A 20,510-nucleotide genomic window follows, 5' to 3' on the forward strand; every position below is an offset into this window, starting at 1 on the left:
TCGACGACGGAGCGCTAGCATGCAGGAAGCGGGGCGCTCTCCCCTTGAATTTCACCGGGAGCTGAAACTTTACAACGAGAGACCCCAGACAACCTCAACATGAATATTAAACATAAAAAATTCAAGTTTGCTAGAATAAATGCACAGTTTGAACTAAATGTTATCGATCAATAATATTCTAAATTTAAAAAAGCGGCGGGATGAAAGAATCAAAAAAGTTAATACTGAGTTAAGAATATGAGGCTATTGAATGAAACCTTTGTCACACGTAACAAAAACTCGATGTTTATACAATTATTCCAGCAGAACTAATTTTAAACAAATAATTCTTGAAACCTATGAGCGTATAAAATAAAATACGTACAAAATATATGCGCACTGTGACTGTAAACACACAAATTCATCCGCGTAAAGTTGGCAAGAACTTTTTGCCCAAGAGTTGGGGCACAGCATATAATTATTTGCGTTAAAAATGTAAACTCTCTGAATCAAGACACTAAAGAAACAAATATCTTACAAATATGACGATAGGTAGGAATGAAAGCCCTCCATTTTCTAAAGGGATCGCAAGTACTGCCTTCATTTAAGAGTAAAATACTCCAGTATTTTACTGGAGTTGGCGCTCATTTACTATTTTCCAGAAGAACTTTAACGACGCTCAGAATTTCTTTGAGTTGGCTGCCTAATTTCATCAGGCCTCAGGTCTAACATAAGCCACATTTCGCCGACAATTAAACAATGTTCCGTTTAATCGTTGCATTTTTACGACGGCTGTGCTACTTAAATATGCCACGTATTTAAAATTACCATAGCCATTTCTTAACCATATAGAAAGAAGTGTCATTTTATAAAACATCTACGGCAGCATATATGTCGCTGTACACTAAACACAATATTCTGAATAACACGACTTAATCAACTTGGCTTACGAAATTTGGCCTCCACGGTATAAATACAGCCGTTAGAAATGAATAAAATTTGGCCTAGACTACGGATGACTTAGTGACCATATAATTATGGATTTATTCTTCACAAAAAACAGAATCGTTTTAACTCAAACCAAAAGCAGACGTACTGTGCATAATTAAGGTCCAAGATCGGGCGTGAAAATGCTCAACTTATTTAAACTTTACTATCTATACATTAATGAGATTAAAATAAGATACGGAAAAACACTTTTTCCGTCTATGATAACGTATTTGAAGTAGAAGAGAGCTCTATGGCATTCACTGCGCGCAAAAAATAACCTCTTCAACAAAGGATAAATAATGAGAAAACAACAAAAGTTTTTCCTTCGTCTCTTCGAGGCGACAGAGCAGAGAGTCCCAAGAGACGGGTTTGGTCCCATCAAAGTCCGTAAAAAAGTACAAAAATGTTTCAAGAATATCACAGCAGAAGGCGTCCAATACCTGAAAAAAAGAATAGGTTACAAGGTCTGATAATCAATGATGTTAACAAAACTTGAAAGCCAAATTGCGAGAAAAAAAAGATCTATTCACAAACGGATGCTGATGATAACATCCATGTTCCGGAATAATTTATCCAAATACTGAACTCTTAAACTCTGACCTAAAACTTACGCCTCTGATATGGCCAAAGCTAAGACTAATAAGACCAAACTAAGACACATTCGCTAGTTTGGAGTAAATTCGATGGAAGAATCCTAACAAATTTTCTTTCAGGAGTTTCAAACAAAGTATAAACATTGATTGGAATTTATTGATAATTAATTATCTAAATTGAACATTCTCGACTCAACTTCCTGATAGAGACTTGATGATTGATTATTAGAGAAGGAAATGAGAAGAAAAAATACACCAGGGCAACATACGCTATACTTCGTCTCCCACGAAACTCTCTTTCACATCGCGTTTAAATTAAAAGAATTATTCTCAGCACCGACGAAAAAATATAATCATATTATACTACAAATATTTAGGGTTTGAAAAGCTCAGATTAAAATACTGTAATTACCTTCCGAACTCCTCCGGACACCTGCGCAAGGAGCGTGGCTGTAGCGTCCTCAAGACGGTCCAGCTTCATGATTGTCATTGCACGAGTCGTCGTCTGAGTCGCCCCCTTCAGACTCTGTTATTTCAGCTACTCTGCAGAGGCCACTAGGGCCTGCCTCTGCATCATACAACGCACATACGCCTGAAGCTGCCGACGTGGGAGTTGTTGGGACCGAAGATGAGGCAGAGGAACTTTCCGACATGTTCCCGTCATCGGACATTAGATTCCCGTCGTCGGAGAGACGGTTAGCACCGTCGCATTGATGGTTAGCATCATCAGAAGGATTTTTAGCATCGGCGGAGGGAGGGTTAGCATCGTCGGACATAAGGTTGGCGTCGTCAGCGGCAGTGTTGCCATCGTCGAAGTGCCGCTGTCGTTTCCTGTCGTTCCATCGTAAACAGTCGTCCAGAGATGCGAACCAGTCAGCGATCTGGTCTTCAGCACAGATGCTCGGCACAGGATAGATCGAAGTCGTCACGCGCAGGCTGCCACGAAAACACATGACATGTAAACATCAAATGTTATCAGACTGCGAACAGACTCCATGATATCTAAACTTCAAAATCATTACTAGTACATGTACAATTGCACATATGCAGTCAGACGAGTGTTAAATGACGGTTTGAATTTATTTATTTAAATTGTTTGAATTTATGAATCACAAATCCATATCGTGTCTTAGTAGAAAATTTGTATCATGATTTCGGAAATAGCGATAAAAAATTGTTAAATATAAGATTTGTAAATAATTTCGACAAAGAAAATATGCTGTCCGTAATATTTCAAAACTATTTAATACGACGTTAGTGGATGATTAGGAAAAGATGGGATTTTCAAAATAAAAGATGTGGTGCAAGAGCATTACAGAAATAATACAAGGTGATTCACGGATACTTCCTGTTTTGAATTTCGCACCAAGCAGTCAAACTTTGTAGGAATAGGGCGGGGAGTATTTCATTTGAAAAACAAGATCATGAAGTTTTGTGTCTCGCCTAATCAATTGCCACTATGCATTGGACAAGTGAGCCAAGTGAGCAGCGTGCGTTTGCTGTCGAGGCGTGCTTTTTTAATTGTCGTTACATTATCGCTACTCAACTAGCATTCCGGACTCGGTTCCATGCATAGATAAGATGGGCTTTCAGGTCGGAAATCAATCGATCGGAAGTCGATTGTAACGTGGGCAAACACATTTAGGGCAAGTGGAAGTGCGGATGCAAGAGTCAATTGTTCACAATGACAGTCCAATGTCCAAAATGACTGTCCAATGTCCTACCTCATTTGAAGATCAATAAACGCCAAGCCATCGCCAATATGCCCGTCAATTTGCTTCAGCGAGTTGAACGAAACTTCAAAAAATCGACTAGCAGAAGGCATTGACAATAGGGGCCGGCATTAGTCCGATGTCATCTTTAAAACTACGGTAAGTGATACAAAAATTCAGGAAATGTCTCTTTCCAACAACATTTATATTGTAATGATATCTATACTAGTTCTTTTTTTGTTGAGCTTTCAGATCAGGAAGTTTCCGTGAAACACCTTGTATTATAAAATATAAAATAAGAGAAAAATCTTCATAAGAATTATAGAATGAGATGGGCTTACGGACCGAATGTTGAAGGATAAGCTTTAATGTGGAATGATATGATTTATTGTGAAAAGATAGGATTCATTGTGAAAGGATAGGATTTACTGATGAAGGATAGGATTTAGCGTATAAGGAAAGGATATAATATTGGGTAATGATAGGTCTGAATGATGGATAGTAGGATTTAAAATAGCACCAAGCAATTTTTTCATTTGATGAATGCCAACAGCAACCAACCAAATTCAATATTTAAAATCACTTGGAATACTAACACTTCAAGGACAATTATTTAGACTCCAACTCTTGGGACTATCACTCTGAGGACTAAACCTATGAAGACGCAAACTCCAAGTATTAAAACTAGTAAGACAGACAGTCTGAGCATCAACACATCAAAGACAAATCCTCCGAAGAATAACACTTCAATGAGCGACACAACTGCCTCCTCTTTGTCCGAACCTTCGACCGAGCAGCCTTGAACGCCTGCGATAACAAAGTTGTTATAGAAAGTTTGGAAGAGCAAGACATTCATCTCCAGGAAGAAGCCTACGTCCCAAACAACGACGGTGAGAAATGCGCCCAGTAGTGAAGTAAAATTAATGAGTGTTTAACGAAAAAGCTGGAGTTAAAACCAACTACCTATGTTGTCGGAGAAACGATCAGCGTGCAACAGAAACCACTGAAAGATCCGTTTGCAAGAATACCTAGTTTATCGTCTGCCACATAGACAATAATTATGGTGCATGGAGTTCAAGTATTCAGCTTACAACGAAGTCAGATATTTTGATATTAATTTCCAAGAATCAAACAGGAAGAGAAAAGTTAACTGGTGCATCAGATCTGCAATGGAAAATATCTGAAAACGATTATATCGAGACAATCGAGCCCGAGAAATACACCCAACATTCGATAAGCCAAAGATGAAACAGAAACTATTTCCGAAAGCCCGACTGGAATCGCAAAACACAAACCCACAAACCTATCGCCGACCAAAAGTTCGGTCTGGTGGCGCCCATCAAACGAGATCCAGCAGGAATGACGGTCAGCAGAACTGAGCTTTACCTGAGAAACAATGGATAATGCAAGCATCAATAACTATAAGACGGTCGCGAGATATACAGCGGAGGTCTTTGGACGAAGTGTGAAGCGATGTTTGACGCATGGAAAACAATGCTCAACGGTTATTGACGATGATTAATTCGATGTTTGGGTATGATTGAACGACCATTAACGCAAAGAACAACGATGTTTGACCAATGGCTCATCGAAACGTGGTTTCATCGAAAAGCAATAACGGCTTTGGTTGTGGCACTGGCAATCAAAAAGTGTGCACGGAACTCGAGGTATGGCAGCCACGCTTGGCAAGACCGAGGAAGACTAAAAGGCAGGAAGCGAGGCTGAAAACAGATAATTTATTGTGGAACAGGCGAACACCAAGATAGGTATGAAATAGCGGAGCTAGAAATAGAGAAATGTTAACCGTGGAATAGGAAAACAAAGTAAGGTGAAAACATGTAAGCCAAAGTTGTGATGAACTAAAATGGGAAGGTTGTAGGAGAAAGAAGTGAACAAAAAACGGGAATTTCGTCAGAAAAGATAGAATGACGAGGTAATCTGGTAGGGGAATGGGGCGGTGAAAAATAAGGCAAACAGCATAGACACGAGATAGCGATACCTCACCTATCGTCGTGAGTGAGCTCCTGCCTCATACGACCATCAAAGGAGATCCAGGCTGTATTGCGACTGTCCTTCGATACTGTAATCTATACAAGCAAAGTTAAGGCCGTTAACTACTCATAATTTCGATTGTTCATTACAACTTCATTGCTACTGATCACATCGCTGTATTCTGATGCAATAACAAACTGTTAAAGTTACTTTTCAAGCTTTAATTGCATTCGATGTTTAGGCATTCATGACTTATGATAAATTCGTAAATACCAATGAATTGTCTCTGTTAATAAATAATAATGGAATATAAAGTAATATATCTCCACACATTTGATTGTCATATCAATCAAGAGTAAAGAGGACAAGTTGCAAAAAAATAATCAACTTCCCTTATTTCGTAAAGAATCATTAAATCATTCTTTGGAAGTGTTGTCTTTAAAAAGTAAGTTTCAAACAAATGTTTTTTTATACAAAATTCCTTATTAAACTTAGAAAATTCCTTAAATAAAAATTTGTATAAAAACCCATAAATAAACTTCAAGAAGTACGGTAACCTCTTAAGCAGCTTCTCAAATTTCGATAATTCTGAAAAAATTATTTAAAAAAATGACTAATGGAGACAAGAAGTTAAACAGCTTCTCAAATTTCGATAATTCTGAAAAATTTATGTAAATAAACTGACTAATGGAGACAAGAAGAAAACAATTGTCTTAGTCAACTTATTAAAAAAGCTTGCAGGCACGCACCTTGAGCTCGACGCCAGCAGGCACGATGATGGGTCGGAATGATAATGAGTGAGGGCAGATGGGCGTCACCATGATGGCTGGCACTGAGGGGTGGATCATCGATGCTCCTGCTGCTACTGCGTACGCTGTGCTGCCCGTTGGTGTTGATACCAGTAACCCTGCACATATGTTGCTGCTTTACAAACTAATCTTGCAGCTTTACAAACTAATCTTTCAGCTTTACAAACTAATCTAGCAGCTTTACAAACTAATCTTGCAGCTCTACAAACTAATCTAGCAGCTTTACAATTTAATCTTGTATCTTTACAAACAAATCTTGCATCTTTACAAAAAGTAATATGCGATAAAACACACTCTTCCTTCATCTGTTGAACTTAGTACACAAGAGCGATTGCAACTACACTTATTACTCGAGGAATGAATGATCGAGACACACAAAACTTTTCAGCTGCAGAGATAATGCTCAAAACGAACATGGAGATGGAAATTCAGAATCAAAACTTCAAGAAAAAAGTAAAATAATGAAATTATTCTAAATGTCTTTGAAGGCCCCGTTGATACCATCGAAATGTGAACAAAAAAGTCATCACCCTTGAACATTCTCAGCCCTAAGCTCAGATCGTCACTGTAGGGTTAAAATACATTAATACGAAAGCGTTTATTCCATTGAAAGAACCTCAACTGAACACGTGTGACCAATTTATCAGAATGTATACATAACGACAAATTTGCATTATTTTCTCCTAAATGTTTGTGAAACGTCTAGTATTGAAAGACCAAAATTATTGAAATGTAGTCCAATTGTAGCCTCCGTAAACAGAGTCGAACAGAAATGATCCTAACCTGGGCCCATACTTTCAAAAAAAGTTAAGAGATCGTAAGTTCATCAGCCAATCATTGACGGCCTTTCAAGCAAAATCCACCAATCAAAGACAAGAAAATAGAGCGTAAGTACTTACGTTCACTTAGCGAGTTTTGAAAGAATGGCCCCTGAACTCACCATCGCCCTGTACCGAAGTGATGCGTCTTCCGTCGAGGTAGAGATCGAGATTGGAGAGGTAGGGGGAGGGACCCCGATCTATTACCACCTCATTAAGAACAAGTAAATTAGAGGGGAGTTTAACCCCAGGGTCGGGCAGCCATGGGGCGGTTGTGGCGTCGGGCTTGGGCTTCTTAGGCTGTGGTTTGTCGTAGCCTCCCCGCACGATGATGCAGCGCAGGCGTGAGCGCAGCGTTAGGGCTGCGTGACCTGGCCAGTGATCAATTAATTATTTAATTAGTCTGATAAACTATCAAGTATACTCAGAGAACTGAGCGAGACTTCGTCCACATAACGATGCACTTTTGTCTTCGTGTAGGTCATCCTGAATCAGTTTGGCCCGACTGAAGGGCGCTTCAGTTCACTCTTTACTCGTGCTGTGGTTAAGCAACAATTGGTCATATTGTCACAATTTGGACAATATAACCCATTCATTTTTCCATGGTGTACACCAAGAATTAGATAGCAGAAAGAATCGTACTGTATGAACGACAGGGTGAACTTATTTGGGGTTTCCCTTGCTTTTAAAGACTCGACAATTAAGCAATTTCACGATCATTGTATTCTCGAATTGAGTATACACCTAATAATCGGGTGACGTTCATACATTAATATTAATTTAGTAGGTATATTTGGCAAACGGTTAAACTCTGTTTGAAGTGAGTATCATAGTAATAAATTAATAGTATCATAGTGATATTGGTAGATATAGAAGCTTTTCACTGATGAGTAAACCGGTTTCCAAACAAGAAATAATTATCTCCAATATTGACATGATTAATGGATAATCTGCGAGTTGACATGATTAATCTGGTGAGATTATAATAACAAAGCACCACTCCTGTCATGATGGTCAAGAAAGAGCGAAATTTTCAATAATGTTTGCAGTTTATTTTCTTGAATTTAAGACAATTACTGAATATAAAATATTACCCGTACAACTTGAACCATTCAACGCAAGCTAGAATACGTTTGCGGTCAAGCTCGTCCAAACGTCAATGCAATTGAAATGTAAGCAAACCCAACAATTTATTAACTTCGAGAACAAATTATTAAATTTATCATCATTTAGATTTATATTTTTATATTTTTTATTAATTGGAGATCCGTCATGAACACATGGAAGCATCAATATAACCAACAAAACCATAAACTGAGTTGCGTTCATTAGATGCTTTCCCTAACGAAAGGCAAACACAATGTAAATAATTTATTGACTCAAATTTTAAGAAGCCATTAAGATTTACCTTCAAGCACGTTTGTGACTTGCTCCTGGAAATTGCTGAACTTAAAAGGAGTGAGGAAGCCCAACGAACCAAGATGGAATGCCATCACTGGAGGCACGCTTTGCTGCAACACAAATCTTAGTTAGCATTTCTTCATGCGTCTATTCTGGGAAAATCTCATTCAAAAGAGATTAAAAAATATGTATTACATAATATATCCTTAGCCCAGCACAAAATACCGCCGTATTTATGTTCAAGCTACTCTAATTTGGGTAAAATAATGACAATAATTGATATGAAATTTGCTCAAAGGACTAAACAGTACAAAGAATCAACCCACAATATGTACGAAATTAGTACGAGATAAAATGAAATTAATATAACCCCAACAGAACAGAACTTGAGCTGAACGTTATCATAAAGGTAAAATATATACACTTTCAGAAAAAACGGTGAAAAAACGGTCCCACTGGCATTCTAGCGACCGGTCGCCCCGTGAAAATAAACTGATTTGCCATTTTTATTAGATGTTTTAAAGATTTATAGTGTTAAATTAGAATAAAAACGGTTACAGTGTTTTTTTTTTCACGTGCCGACCGGCCACTGAAACGCCGGTAATACCGTTAATGGTAATTTTTCTAACAGTGTACAACCTGGAATAAAGACGAAGCGTATAGCAGAGTTCCGTCTCCTCCCAAGCAGATGATGAAGTCAATTTTGTCGGTGAGGTCGTCGTGCTTCTCATTGAAAGACATGAGCTTGTCTTTAACATCAGGGAACTTAGCGTGCTTCGTAACGAGGGGTTCCTCCAGCACAGACGCTTCCACAAACACTACCATCCTTTTCTCCTGTAATTACCGTGACCATCAGTGAACGCATTACAAGAGGAAGTTATAATACATGGAAGTTATGATACGTACCTATACGCCTTATTATTATTATTATTATTATAACCGCGTTAATAATAGTAATAATATAATCAGTGCGTTAGGATAAGTGCATTGTGATAACAGTCATGAATCTACAATTATAACAGGATACTATAATAAATTCTACATAATATACTATCAATATAAAAACTGTAACAGGACACGAACCAGAGTGAGCCAAGAGACGAGCTCAATGAAGGGAGGGATGACCATCGCGTCTCTGACTTTCTTGATGACGAGGACGCTGAGGGGAGGCTTGTACCACGTCAGTCTCTGGCTGGCGGGGTCCTGTATAGTCCTGCAACATGTATTGTGTGTGAGCCTGTATAGTCCTGCAACATGTGTTGTATGTGAGCCTGTATAGTCCTGCAACATGTATTGTATGTGAGCCTGTATAGTCCTGCAACATGTGTTTATGTGAGCCTGTATAAAACGTACTTAGAAGTAACGAATTCAAGATAATGTGAGTAATACAACATACATTTGCACTGCACGTAACGCATAGATGGAAGTTCATTAAATCAAAATACTTAAAAAAATCGATTAGAAGACGGTACAGGGAACTTTGACGTCTAGATTGACCAAATACCATAATACTAATATTTGTTAGTAATACGAATAAGAGTCGAAAATTTCATGATGGACTAAATGAAGTCAGGACCGACCTAATGACATAACGGAGATGACAATACCGAGCTGGGAATTCAACAGAGCAACAGTTAAAAATGTTAATATTCGATAAGATATTTGGTCAGGATGTAAATATTCAGTTCAAGCGAAACGTTACATTATCTTTAAGAACAGGATAACAAAAATTACACGTCCATTTGCCGAGAAACTTGAGTTCTTGCAACATCAGCTCAACCTAACATCGTGTAACATCTGTGAGTTGGGCTGCAGAGCCTATATTAGGTCTCACATCTTATCTAAGCCAGAACCTATACAAATTTTACACGATCCGACTACTACGATGCGTGATGCATGTCTGAAAATTATATTTGTTGAGCATAATATAGGATAATAATGACTTATTAACATACAAGAAGAGACCCAATCAACCTATTTACTTTAAGATTTGTTACATGGAGTTGAGTATTTTTCAAATAATATATAATTTCATATATAAATTATATACGAATTACAACGAAATACAGACATAAATGTGTAAAAACAACCGACAGATGCAAACTTATAACTGACCAGTTTGTCCCAACCCACGCACGGTGCAACGATGTAGATCTTGCTTCAGAAATAACATCAAATCTTCTGCTACTTTGAGATGAGTCAGCAAGAATGGAGAAATTGTCGGCAGAGCTCAAGCTATCATCCATCTTTACTTCATACGGAGGGAAGACTTCTTGAGAAATGCCATCTTCTGGGGTCAAAGAACTGAACTCTCTCCGCGGGCCATCCAGTCGAGGTATACAAGAGTAGGGTTGACAACCACTCAAAAAAGACCGCACCCGAACCGGAGTTCGACTCGATGATAATTGTGCTCTATTGCTACATGAGACAGGCATATCAATTTCACAATTAGCATTATGCCTCGAAGGATATGTAATCTTCCACATGAAGGTCCCACTTGACTCTTTGTTTTCTTTAAAAGAAACAACATTGAGCGCATCGTCAAAAGATTGTTTGCTCATGCAACCGTTGTCTGGATTATTACCCAAATTAAGGCGGTAAATAGGAGGGTCGTAAGAGTTAAATATACTTCCATTATTACTAAAAATATTCCTTGCTTGATTGTTGTTGCAGAGGTCCAGCTGAGGCACGTCGTTGCCGGTGCGAGGGGTTACTGTATGAAGCGTTTTTCCAGTAGCGTCTGAAGATGAAGACTTGCTAGACGTTTCTGACCCACTTGAAGACGTTCTCGACATGTTGCTTTCATTTGTCCCGATATCGTTAAAGGAGTTTGAGGAATGTCCAGAATCCCAGCACCCGCTCTCAGAGCTTGAGTTCATTTTATTGTGTCTTCCTAAAGGTTTACCGGTCCCGCCGCAACGTCGACAGGGTTTAGAGTTCATCACTTCGTTGGCTCTCCTCGAGATTTTCTTTGTTGACTTGGAGCGACCAGAAGGTCTATTTCTCGTTTTATTTGCACACAACGAAGTAATAGACGAATTTTCCGCGATTTCTGAATGCGCAGAAAAGCGGGTGCATGAAGTGCCCATGGTTGCAGATTTGTCACTGTCAAAGACTGCCAGTTTGATTTTAATGCTAACAATAATACATCTGTACAGGATAAAGGTGAAATTAATGTTTATTGACAGCCGCGACCTAACTTTTATAAATATTAACAATCGAATAATTGGGGAACTTTCACTTACATGAAACATTGATCAGCATAAAAAATTATTCAAAGAACACAATAAAACATAATTGTGTATTTTTAACACTAACGGAAGGCCAAAATTCTAAACAAACAAATATTGGCTGCTTGTAATTTTAATTTTTTACGAACACTGAAACTTGCTGTAAACCAAATTGAGCTAAGCAAATAATTGGAGCAATTTAAAACAACCAAAAGCATTGGATGAGTAGGCACGGTTTAAGAAAAATTAAGCTAAGTCACCAGCATTGGCACTTACAGTCCGCTAGGCCGCAGACGTTGAGTTAATCGATCATGCGAAGGCTAAACTACAGCGCAGCTCATCGATCCTGCAACTCAATTATTTTTCGAAAAAGAATGCAGCAAACAGGAACAGCAACGACTCTTCAAGTCATCAATTTCTACATGCAGTTTATTATAGCCCTTCGTACAATACAGACAAATGAATATCGTAATATCGTAAGTGTTGTAAGCTGCAAAACCATGACATCACAGATTTATTTTGATATTTTCTTGGAAATTTACTTCTTACTAATAACGATAGAAAAGAGTATAGATTTGGAATTAAATTTCAGTTAAATTCGAAAAACTTTTACACTTGAAATAAAATATAGTTAAGAAGCAGCAATTGTGGTCACAAGAGCTTTAGACAGCAAGATATAGATAGAAAGTTTTTCATTCGTCTTAATCTCACTTGACTGATCTTCACTTCACCAATTCAGATGTAGGTAATTTTGTTCCACATTACACTGCAACTACAGCAACCTTTTTCGGCCTCACACTAACAGAGTTGGTTTCCTAAATGTAAAAGTACTACTAACTATAAATTGAACACAAAATCGGAAAAACAAATTTCATGCTGAAACGAATTCGGGATTGACTTTACGTATTGATATTATAGACTGCAGATAATTTGGAAGCCAAAATTTTGAAGTATGCTTTTCACGCCTGCTCGAAAAAGTTACAACAAATAAGTAGATAAATCCTAACACAAAACTATGAAATACACTCTCAAGGAGACAAAATTCACCCGCAACTGAAAGCTTTGAGAAGACAAGAACGACCGCTCGTGACTGATAACATCGTCAGACTAACGCGCAAGGTACAGAATGCCTGGCAACTTAAGAGTCGTGGTGTGGCTACTCATACTACAGCACAACGTGACGATGGTTAGGTCATTCAGTGCTACCAAAACTTGCTCAGTGACCAGGGGCCTTCCTTTCATAACTCGCTAAGTGAACGTAAGTACTTACGCTCTATTTTTTTGCCTATAATTGGTGGATTTTGCTTTAAAAGTCCGTCAACGATAGGCTAATGAACTTACGATATCGCAACTTTTTTTGAAAGTATGGCCCCAGGGCAACCAAAGGGACAAGAGATCGATGCATCCGTTCACTGCGGCTCTGAATCATCGACCATCATGTGCAATATTTAAACCTCGTGGTGCAACATTGTGTTGTGAGTGTCAATCATAAAGAGTGATTCATACTCACAAAATGAAAAAATTAACTAACGATATTCAGGTACTAGTTATGTAGAAAATTAATAACAACCTGAGCCCTATACCAAAATTGCACAGCCGAAAAATTTACAATTAATTTCCACACAAACTCTGAATCAATGAAAGCAAAACAATGATGTAAAAAGGTGCAGAAAAACTATGGGTATACTACCAGAATACTCACAACGGGAGGAACATGAGTAATATGCAACATAAAATTATGAGTTGTTACTCACATGATCATAGCAGAGTTGCGCATGATGCGGCCGCACGGGCCGAACTGCTGGATGGGTGAGGGTGCATTGAGGGACCTTGTTCTCCTGCACAACACAAATATGTTAATTGCGGTACAACACAAATATAATAATTGCAGCATAACACAGATATATTAATTGCTGCACAACACAAGTATAGTAATTGCAGCACAACACAAATATATTAATTGATGAGAATGAAGTCAGTCACTAAGATAACACAATGAAAACAAACGAGCAAGCGGTACCGTATAACTTACATCAATTATTGCAACAACTTTTCACATCGCACCCTAATATGAGCACCCAATCTCAAATTCATGATGATTAAAACGAGTCAGAAGAAGTTATTTTCGACCGCTCTTTTTCGTTGGCGCATGCGCTTGACGTTCAACTCGCGATAATAACCGTAAGTGATTAAGAAACCATAACAAATATTTTATCTTCACTAAAATAAGGAGACAACTTCAATGAAACCCTGGAATTGATCATCCACAGAACAAAGATGGGAAAATTTACGAGGGAAACGCTATGAGAACAACGTACAGTTTACTACACGGAAGGCCTCATCTTACGAACGCTATTCTCTGGTCAACTCATACAGGTTTTCCAAACGATTTTGCACCTAATTATGATTCCTTTCCTATATAATGAGGTAGGAACATTTATCTTTCAAAGCACTGAGTCAGCATTGTGTCTCGAGCTGTGTGACAAACAGTGCCAGTCAAAGGGATCAATATTTGCATTGTGGAGACATCATAAATACTTCATTCACTGCTGGCCGTTGTGATAGGGCCTCAGACCTCCTCGTGGTTAGTCTAAAAGTTAGTCAACACCTCACTAGAATCAACAAGCTTCACAACAATGAAGGCCTCATTTTCAACGCAGCGAACAGTGAAAAACGAGTGACGCGACAAATAAGTTCAAGGGCGCGGCGCTGTCACCAGAGCGTGAAATCAATGCGTTATCGCTGCATATAATGCGTTATCGCAGCAAGGTAGACAACATGGCTTGCCGTTATGTGGCACACAAATTATTGCCAAATAAGGCAATCACCACCGGCGCTTTTCATTAAGCCTTTCAATCACAAGAGCGAGACATGAATCTCCTTGGATTACCCTAGACCCTAAAATTGCAGTCAATAGTTTTGGGCAAAATTGAGACGGTAACCAGTACCTACACCCATCACAATGGTTTAAATAATATGAACAAAAATTCATTGGAGTTAATAAATGATGATAAAAAAAGTAGTACATTCCCTCCATTATCCACTAGCAAATAATTGTAATCCTCAACAATGAGAGTCATCTGAAAAGTAATACAGGCCCGGGGTTCGAGTCGCTTAAATAATAAACGAGGATAGCACAGTGGAATGACAAAGAATGGCAGATATTTACGTTCCTTGGTCTCGTCACATCTTTGGTGCAAAAGTACAATCGGAGTACCTAGTCTGCAGCCCCTAACTAAAAAGAGCAGCAGAGTTTCAGGCCACATATGCCTATCAATTCTACCAGGAAACCTTAATTAACCAGAAAATACGAGGAGGCATTCCTTTAGTCTCTTCCTAGATGAAAGAAGCGTTTAGAGATTAATTTTTTATGTACTCAACGCTGGTGCTCACGAGAAGATAGATTCAATCAATATCAAAAATATCATAAAAATTACGTTGTGTTGAAAATTGTGTTCGAATAGAAAGCAATAATATTATTGCAATATTTTTTGAGCGAACGAGGTAACTGAAGGAATAAATATAGCCGCCATATTTCAGCTTGTTCTTTAGCAGTAAATTCAAACAACTCGGAGCGCCGCCCCACTCGGAGACAATATCAGAGCAAAGTTTGTCCTTATAATTATTGAAATGCGAGTGTCGCAACCAATTGGATAAGACAGAGACAGGTGCACGATAGTTTAGTGGTGCACGACAGTTTAATGAAAGTCTAATTAAACATGCATATGAGTGGCGCACGACAGTTTAATGAAAGTCTAATTAAACATGAGTGGTGCACGACAGTTTAATGAAAGTCTAATTAAACATGAGTGGTGCACGACAGTTTAATTGTTAATGGCGAGTCCGACAAAGCAGTTGCCATGGGCATGCCTGATAAGACATGTAGACGCTGGCAGCTAGACTGTCATGAGGGACTAGACTCGCGTCCTGGTGAAGTCAACTAATCTCCACTTATAATGATTTGTACCAAGCCAAGACCTTCAGTTTTGAGTGGAGATAGACAAGCGTTAATTATACTGCAAATTGTATTCCAATCTATTGTAAACCGTTTAACCGTGAAAATAAGTACCTACTCCGTTTATCGTAACTATGTGCCTCATTATCCCTTGCGATCACAGGTTCGACGGACAAGGCGGTTGCCATTGACCCAACAACCCCGCGAACAATAGCACTCGCTGGTCACATTGCGCACTCACTTTACTCGCGCCGACCATGGGCGACAATGACGCGCCGTCATGCGGTTCAGTAGCGTTCGTCAAAAATTAAGGAAATCCAGGCGTATGCTCCAGCACAGGCGTGTGCTCCACAGCAAGCTGCGGGGAAAACCTAAATCGAGGTTATACCTTGGCATAAAAAAAGTCGGATCGCGACAAATTTAACAAATTAGCAAGTTTTATAACAGCCGCATCCGATAAAAAAATCCGCGTGGAAAAACTACTGTACAAAGGGGGGATGATTTATTTAAGGCACTAATAATGGATAAACAAATGGCACATGAAATAAATTAAATTTAAAGTCGACACTGGAACTTGAATAAGTATAAAGCCGTAATCGTGTGCATTTGCACTCAATTTGGGGCGAAAAAATCGATGAAAGTGACTAGAAAAACTCTGATCGCATTAATTCTATAATTTTATAACTTATTGAGTAAGAGAACGAAATCGATAGATCGCGGAATAAAGTAGTTTAACACAAACAGTCTTTCCTATGATGTAAGTAAATTGCTAGTTATCCCTTCACTGCTTCGCACGAATTTAAAAATACGTCGTAATGATTTTCATACTCGAACTTGGTATTAAACAGAGGAGTTTAATTAAAAAATTAAAGAGAGGAGAAAACGTTTACCATGGAATTAAATGAAAGGCAACGCAAGGAAGAACAATGAAGCAACGGAACTAGTTCATGGTCATCACCATAAATCATTTTTTAACCTAGCCACCAGAAGAACAATGAAGCAACGAACTAGTTCATGGTCATCACCATAAATCATTTTTAAACCTAGCCACCGATAACACGCCCGTCCCCGTTAGCAGAGCGTTCATCAACACCACAGCTTTACGCTGTCACTTGCTCCAGCCTAATTGTAGTGAACTTCCGTTCCACGCGACATCGGGTGTCGCCAACAAATTATCTGGGGCCACAATATCAGGAAAAGTTACGATTTCGTAACTCTGTCAACCAATCACTGAAAGCTTTTCAAGCTAAACCCGCCGATTACAGACGAGATATAGGCCGCAACGTGTAGTACTTATCCCGCTAGTCGCTACGTTTACTTATCCCGCTACGAGGACTTATCCCGCTGCGTGTACTTATCCCGCTGCGTGTACTTGAGCGAGTTTTAGTAGTAGAGCCTCAGAACTATGTTCGAGGGAGCAGTCAATGAGCGAAATTACAGCCTGATCAAGAGATAGACGCTGTCTTCATTCTACGACCATTTCCAAGTAAGAGTGTACACGCTCTATTTTAATAAGAAAAATAATTCAAATTCCTGAAAAAAAGTCAAATGCTATTGAAAATATCAAAACGTCAGCGACTTATTTTGCATGCGATCCACAAACCTGCTTGGAAAGTTTCAGTGCACCGGTAACAAGACAAATTTTTTTTCACCAGAGAAACTTAAGGAACAGATATTGTAGCACGAAACAATATTTGAAAAGTCAACAGCTGCTAACTGAAGCCTGTAATAACAGATGCACAAATAATTTTGATAAGTGGCTTAAAAAAACATGCAATACAGTTTAACGACATCTAATAACTTGAATCTTAAGTATATGCTCCGAGTGTAAAATATACATACAAGCCCCGAAAATTAAGACTGAAATAAGAGACCGAAATATGACCGCTAACAACTCACACGTCGTCGATGTTATCGCACAGGATATCTTCATCGATGTAGATCATTTGGGGACATTTCAAGCTCCTTAAATCGACGCGGTTCATGTACAGCCACATAATCATTTCAGGTGCACGTCAAATGATACCAATCGATGTTCACGTTAACACACACACAGCGAAATAATTTTTTCGTATTGCAGATCGAGGATGATAAAGAGAGGAAAATCCTTCACATGCTCAAGCTGAAGCCACGAGAATCCCTCAAAATTTAAGCAAACCTTGAAAGGCTCGAGAAATTCATCCTCGTGAGGCGAACTTGTCAATTAATGCACATTGAACGAATAAAGAAATCGTTGGAAATGAAGATTTTAACACAAGGATATATGCATCAGTGTTGATTGAACTGAACAAATATTACATTAGTATAGCACGGGTTAGGAGAAGTTGCCAATAATCGGGAAACGTTTATAAAACTTACAACAAAAAGATGCGAATAAAATTATTTTCTACTAGTTGATTCGCAGAATTAGCATACGAGAATGCTAGCAAGAAAACATGAAAAAAACGAGAGAAAACATATGATTACTAATATGAATGAACTCTGATTTATTTAGTTAATTATGCTTATGCGTAACGCTACGCAGCACTGGTGATCATGGAAACGACTTGACATAATTATTAAAATTTTGATCTGACAATGAATTAAACTTTGTTACAAAAAGAAATAGAAGGGAAAGCCGAATAAAGTTCAAGTCTTCAGTTAATCAAGATAAGATAATTTGGCAGCGATTAAGTTCGGTGGATAAAGCCACTCGCTCGTTTTATCAGTCTCAAAAATTAACCATTTAATTTCCATATAATTTAGATCGGATGCAAATTACCGTAATGCGCTTCAATATTTATCCACGTTGACTGAAATTGTAGCCAGTAGAAAAGTACAGTAGCTTAGGAGACGCAACAGATGAACAATATCAAGAAAAATTCTTTCAACTGTAAAAAGACTACCATTGAACTAAGGGCACTGTAAGAGCCCTACAATAGAAACCATATCCGGCTTTTATTACTTCTTCCGAGAGCTTCTGACTAACTGATCAAATACCGTACGTGAAAAGGTGATATGCAAAATTCGTAAAATGCCAGGAAATTAAACTCAAGATTGCCAGCAAACTTATCCAGATAAGATAAACTTGTTATGTAGTTCAACGTGAAGGCCTGGAAAACAGAGAAACAGATCAGGAACAGAGAGCTGATGCGGCCACGCAAGAGCGAAGTCTGACGTGACTGACGCGCCGCTGCGGAGGCTCAGACAACAATAGAGTGAGCAGCACCGCGTGGCGCGCGATGTTAACTTTGAACACTCTCTATTAAATTTTTGTCCTTTTCAAGTTTCGGTGACCACACGACGTTTCCAAACTCTAGGTTCGGGCGCACGACAGCAACAAACAACTGCTTCATGATAACCCGTGGCAGGCGATAAATAATTAATTTTCATTCATAGGTTAACAATTATTTTGTGATCACGTCAGGCCCTTTGCGTGGATGATTATAATAAATTTGTAATAAATTATCATAAAAGCAAGTAGAAATAAATATGAAACGATGACAAATATAGACGAGGCTGTAAAATATCTGTAGGCATAGATATTTGGTAGAGAGGTAGTTTGGTAGAGAACTAGTTTGGTTGAGAGGTAGTTTGGTAGAGAGAGGTAGTTTGGTAGAGAGGTAGTTTGGTGGTGAGAGGTAGTTTGGTGGTGAGAGGTAGTTTGGTAGAGAACTAGTTTGGTAGAGAGGTAGTTTGGTAGAGAACTAGTTTGGTTGAGAGGTAGTTTGGTATTTGGTGGTGAGGTAGTTTGGTAGAGAGAGGTAGTTTGGTAGAGAGGTAGTTTGGTGGTGAGAGGTAATTTGGTGGTGAGAGGTAGTTTGGTAGAGAGGTAGTTTGGTGGTGAGAGGTAGTTTGGTGGTGAGAGGTAGTTTGGTAGAGAGAGGTAGTTTGGTTGAGAGGTAGTTTGGTAGAGAGAGGTAGTTTGGTAGAGAGGTAGTTTGGTGGTGAGAGGTAGTTTGGTGGTGAGGTAGTTTGGTAGAGAGAGGTAGTTTGCTAGAGAGAGGTAGTTTGGTGGTGAGGTAGTTTGGTAGAGAGAGGTAGTTTGGTAGAGAGGTAGTTTTGTGGTGAGAGGTAGTCTGGTGGTGAGGTAGTTTGGTAGAGAGAAAGAGAGGTAGTTTGGTAGAGAGGTAGTTTGATAGAGAGGTAGTTTGGTGGAGAGGTAGTTTGGTAGAGAGGTAGTTTGGTAGAGAGGTAGTTTGGCCGAGAGGTAGTTTGGTAGAGAGGTAGTTTAGTAGGAAGGTAGTTTGGTAGACAGATAGTTCGGTAGAGATGTAGTTTTGGTAGTAAGGTAAGGCAAGCCAGCCCATCAGTATGAGGTACGAGTGACCGCGGCAGCTCGGTGCGGATTTCAATGCCAGGTACTTGGAGTGCTGAGCATGCGACAGCGACAAGAGACGCAATCTTGTACGGTAATGTATTTATTTATAAGCAGTGAAAGTTTACGAAACATACTAAACTATTTAGAAATTCATCACAGATGTTAAGAGCACTAGAATAAACGTTTTTATTTTTATTCATATCTCAATGCGTAATACTACTTAAAAAAAAAACAAATTTATAACTTCTAAAGCGGTTTATTAACATCCAAACACGTATATGATGCTAAAAACCTTGGGCTAAAAACCTACATCATACAGAAGGGTATAATTCGTATTACCTTTTGTGGACAGGAGTAGTTTCCTGCAGCAGTTGTGTGGTGCGTGCAATTAATCGGTTATAGCCGTCCAATTGATCGTCTGACCACATACTGGATGGCCTTTCGTCCATTCTAATGAGTAGTCAGACTGTAACTAATAAACGTACTTGTAAACTTACTACAAGAAGTATCGTGATTATGAGATAGAATCTACTCCATGGATCTACACGCAATTGCTTTTGCTAGGGTATTTGAAAGTACTTATACGAGATTAAATACGATTTTTGTGGTGAGAGATCGAAATATTTATCACACTAGTTCTACTTCACATCACAGCTTGATCATTACAAAAATTATAATGAATACAATCAAGTAAATTAATGCCAATATTTTTCGTTAAATCTTTAAAGGTA

General features: G+C 38.6%; 1 protein-coding gene across 6 annotated transcripts in view; it reads right to left on the reverse strand.

Annotated features, from left to right (window-relative positions):
• Positions 1 to 640: 640 nt before the first annotated feature.
• Positions 641 to 20,510, reverse strand: part of LOC108678501 (NAD kinase-like) — a 44,108-nt gene continuing 24,238 nt past the window's right edge. For 3 of the 6 annotated variants that reach the window (XM_018166948.2, XM_047884599.1, XM_018166947.2), the window contains exons 2-10: positions 13,279 to 13,362; positions 9,378 to 9,507; positions 8,934 to 9,128; positions 8,302 to 8,404; positions 7,016 to 7,264; positions 6,016 to 6,173; positions 5,279 to 5,361; positions 1,975 to 2,498; positions 641 to 1,409 (exon numbers count right to left, since the gene is read on the reverse strand). In XM_018166948.2, the coding sequence (XP_018022437.1) occupies positions 2,024 to 2,498; positions 5,279 to 5,361; positions 6,016 to 6,173; positions 7,016 to 7,264; positions 8,302 to 8,404; positions 8,934 to 9,128; positions 9,378 to 9,507; positions 13,279 to 13,362 (1,477 nt within the window). In that variant the 3' untranslated portion in view covers positions 641 to 1,409; positions 1,975 to 2,023. Of the gene's footprint in view, positions 1,410 to 1,974; positions 2,499 to 5,278; positions 5,362 to 6,015; positions 6,174 to 7,015; positions 7,265 to 8,301; positions 8,405 to 8,933; positions 9,129 to 9,377; positions 9,508 to 10,409; positions 10,569 to 13,278; positions 13,363 to 17,378; positions 17,426 to 20,118; positions 20,222 to 20,510 lie in introns of those variants that run through there. The other 3 variants (XM_047884597.1, XM_047884598.1, XM_047884596.1) reach the window with 3 other exon arrangements.

This window comes from Hyalella azteca, unplaced genomic scaffold (assembly GCF_000764305.2).
Source record: "Hyalella azteca isolate HAZT.00-mixed unplaced genomic scaffold, Hazt_2.0.2 contig15682, whole genome shotgun sequence".
In the NCBI taxonomy this organism is placed as follows: domain Eukaryota; kingdom Metazoa; phylum Arthropoda; class Malacostraca; order Amphipoda; family Hyalellidae; genus Hyalella; species Hyalella azteca.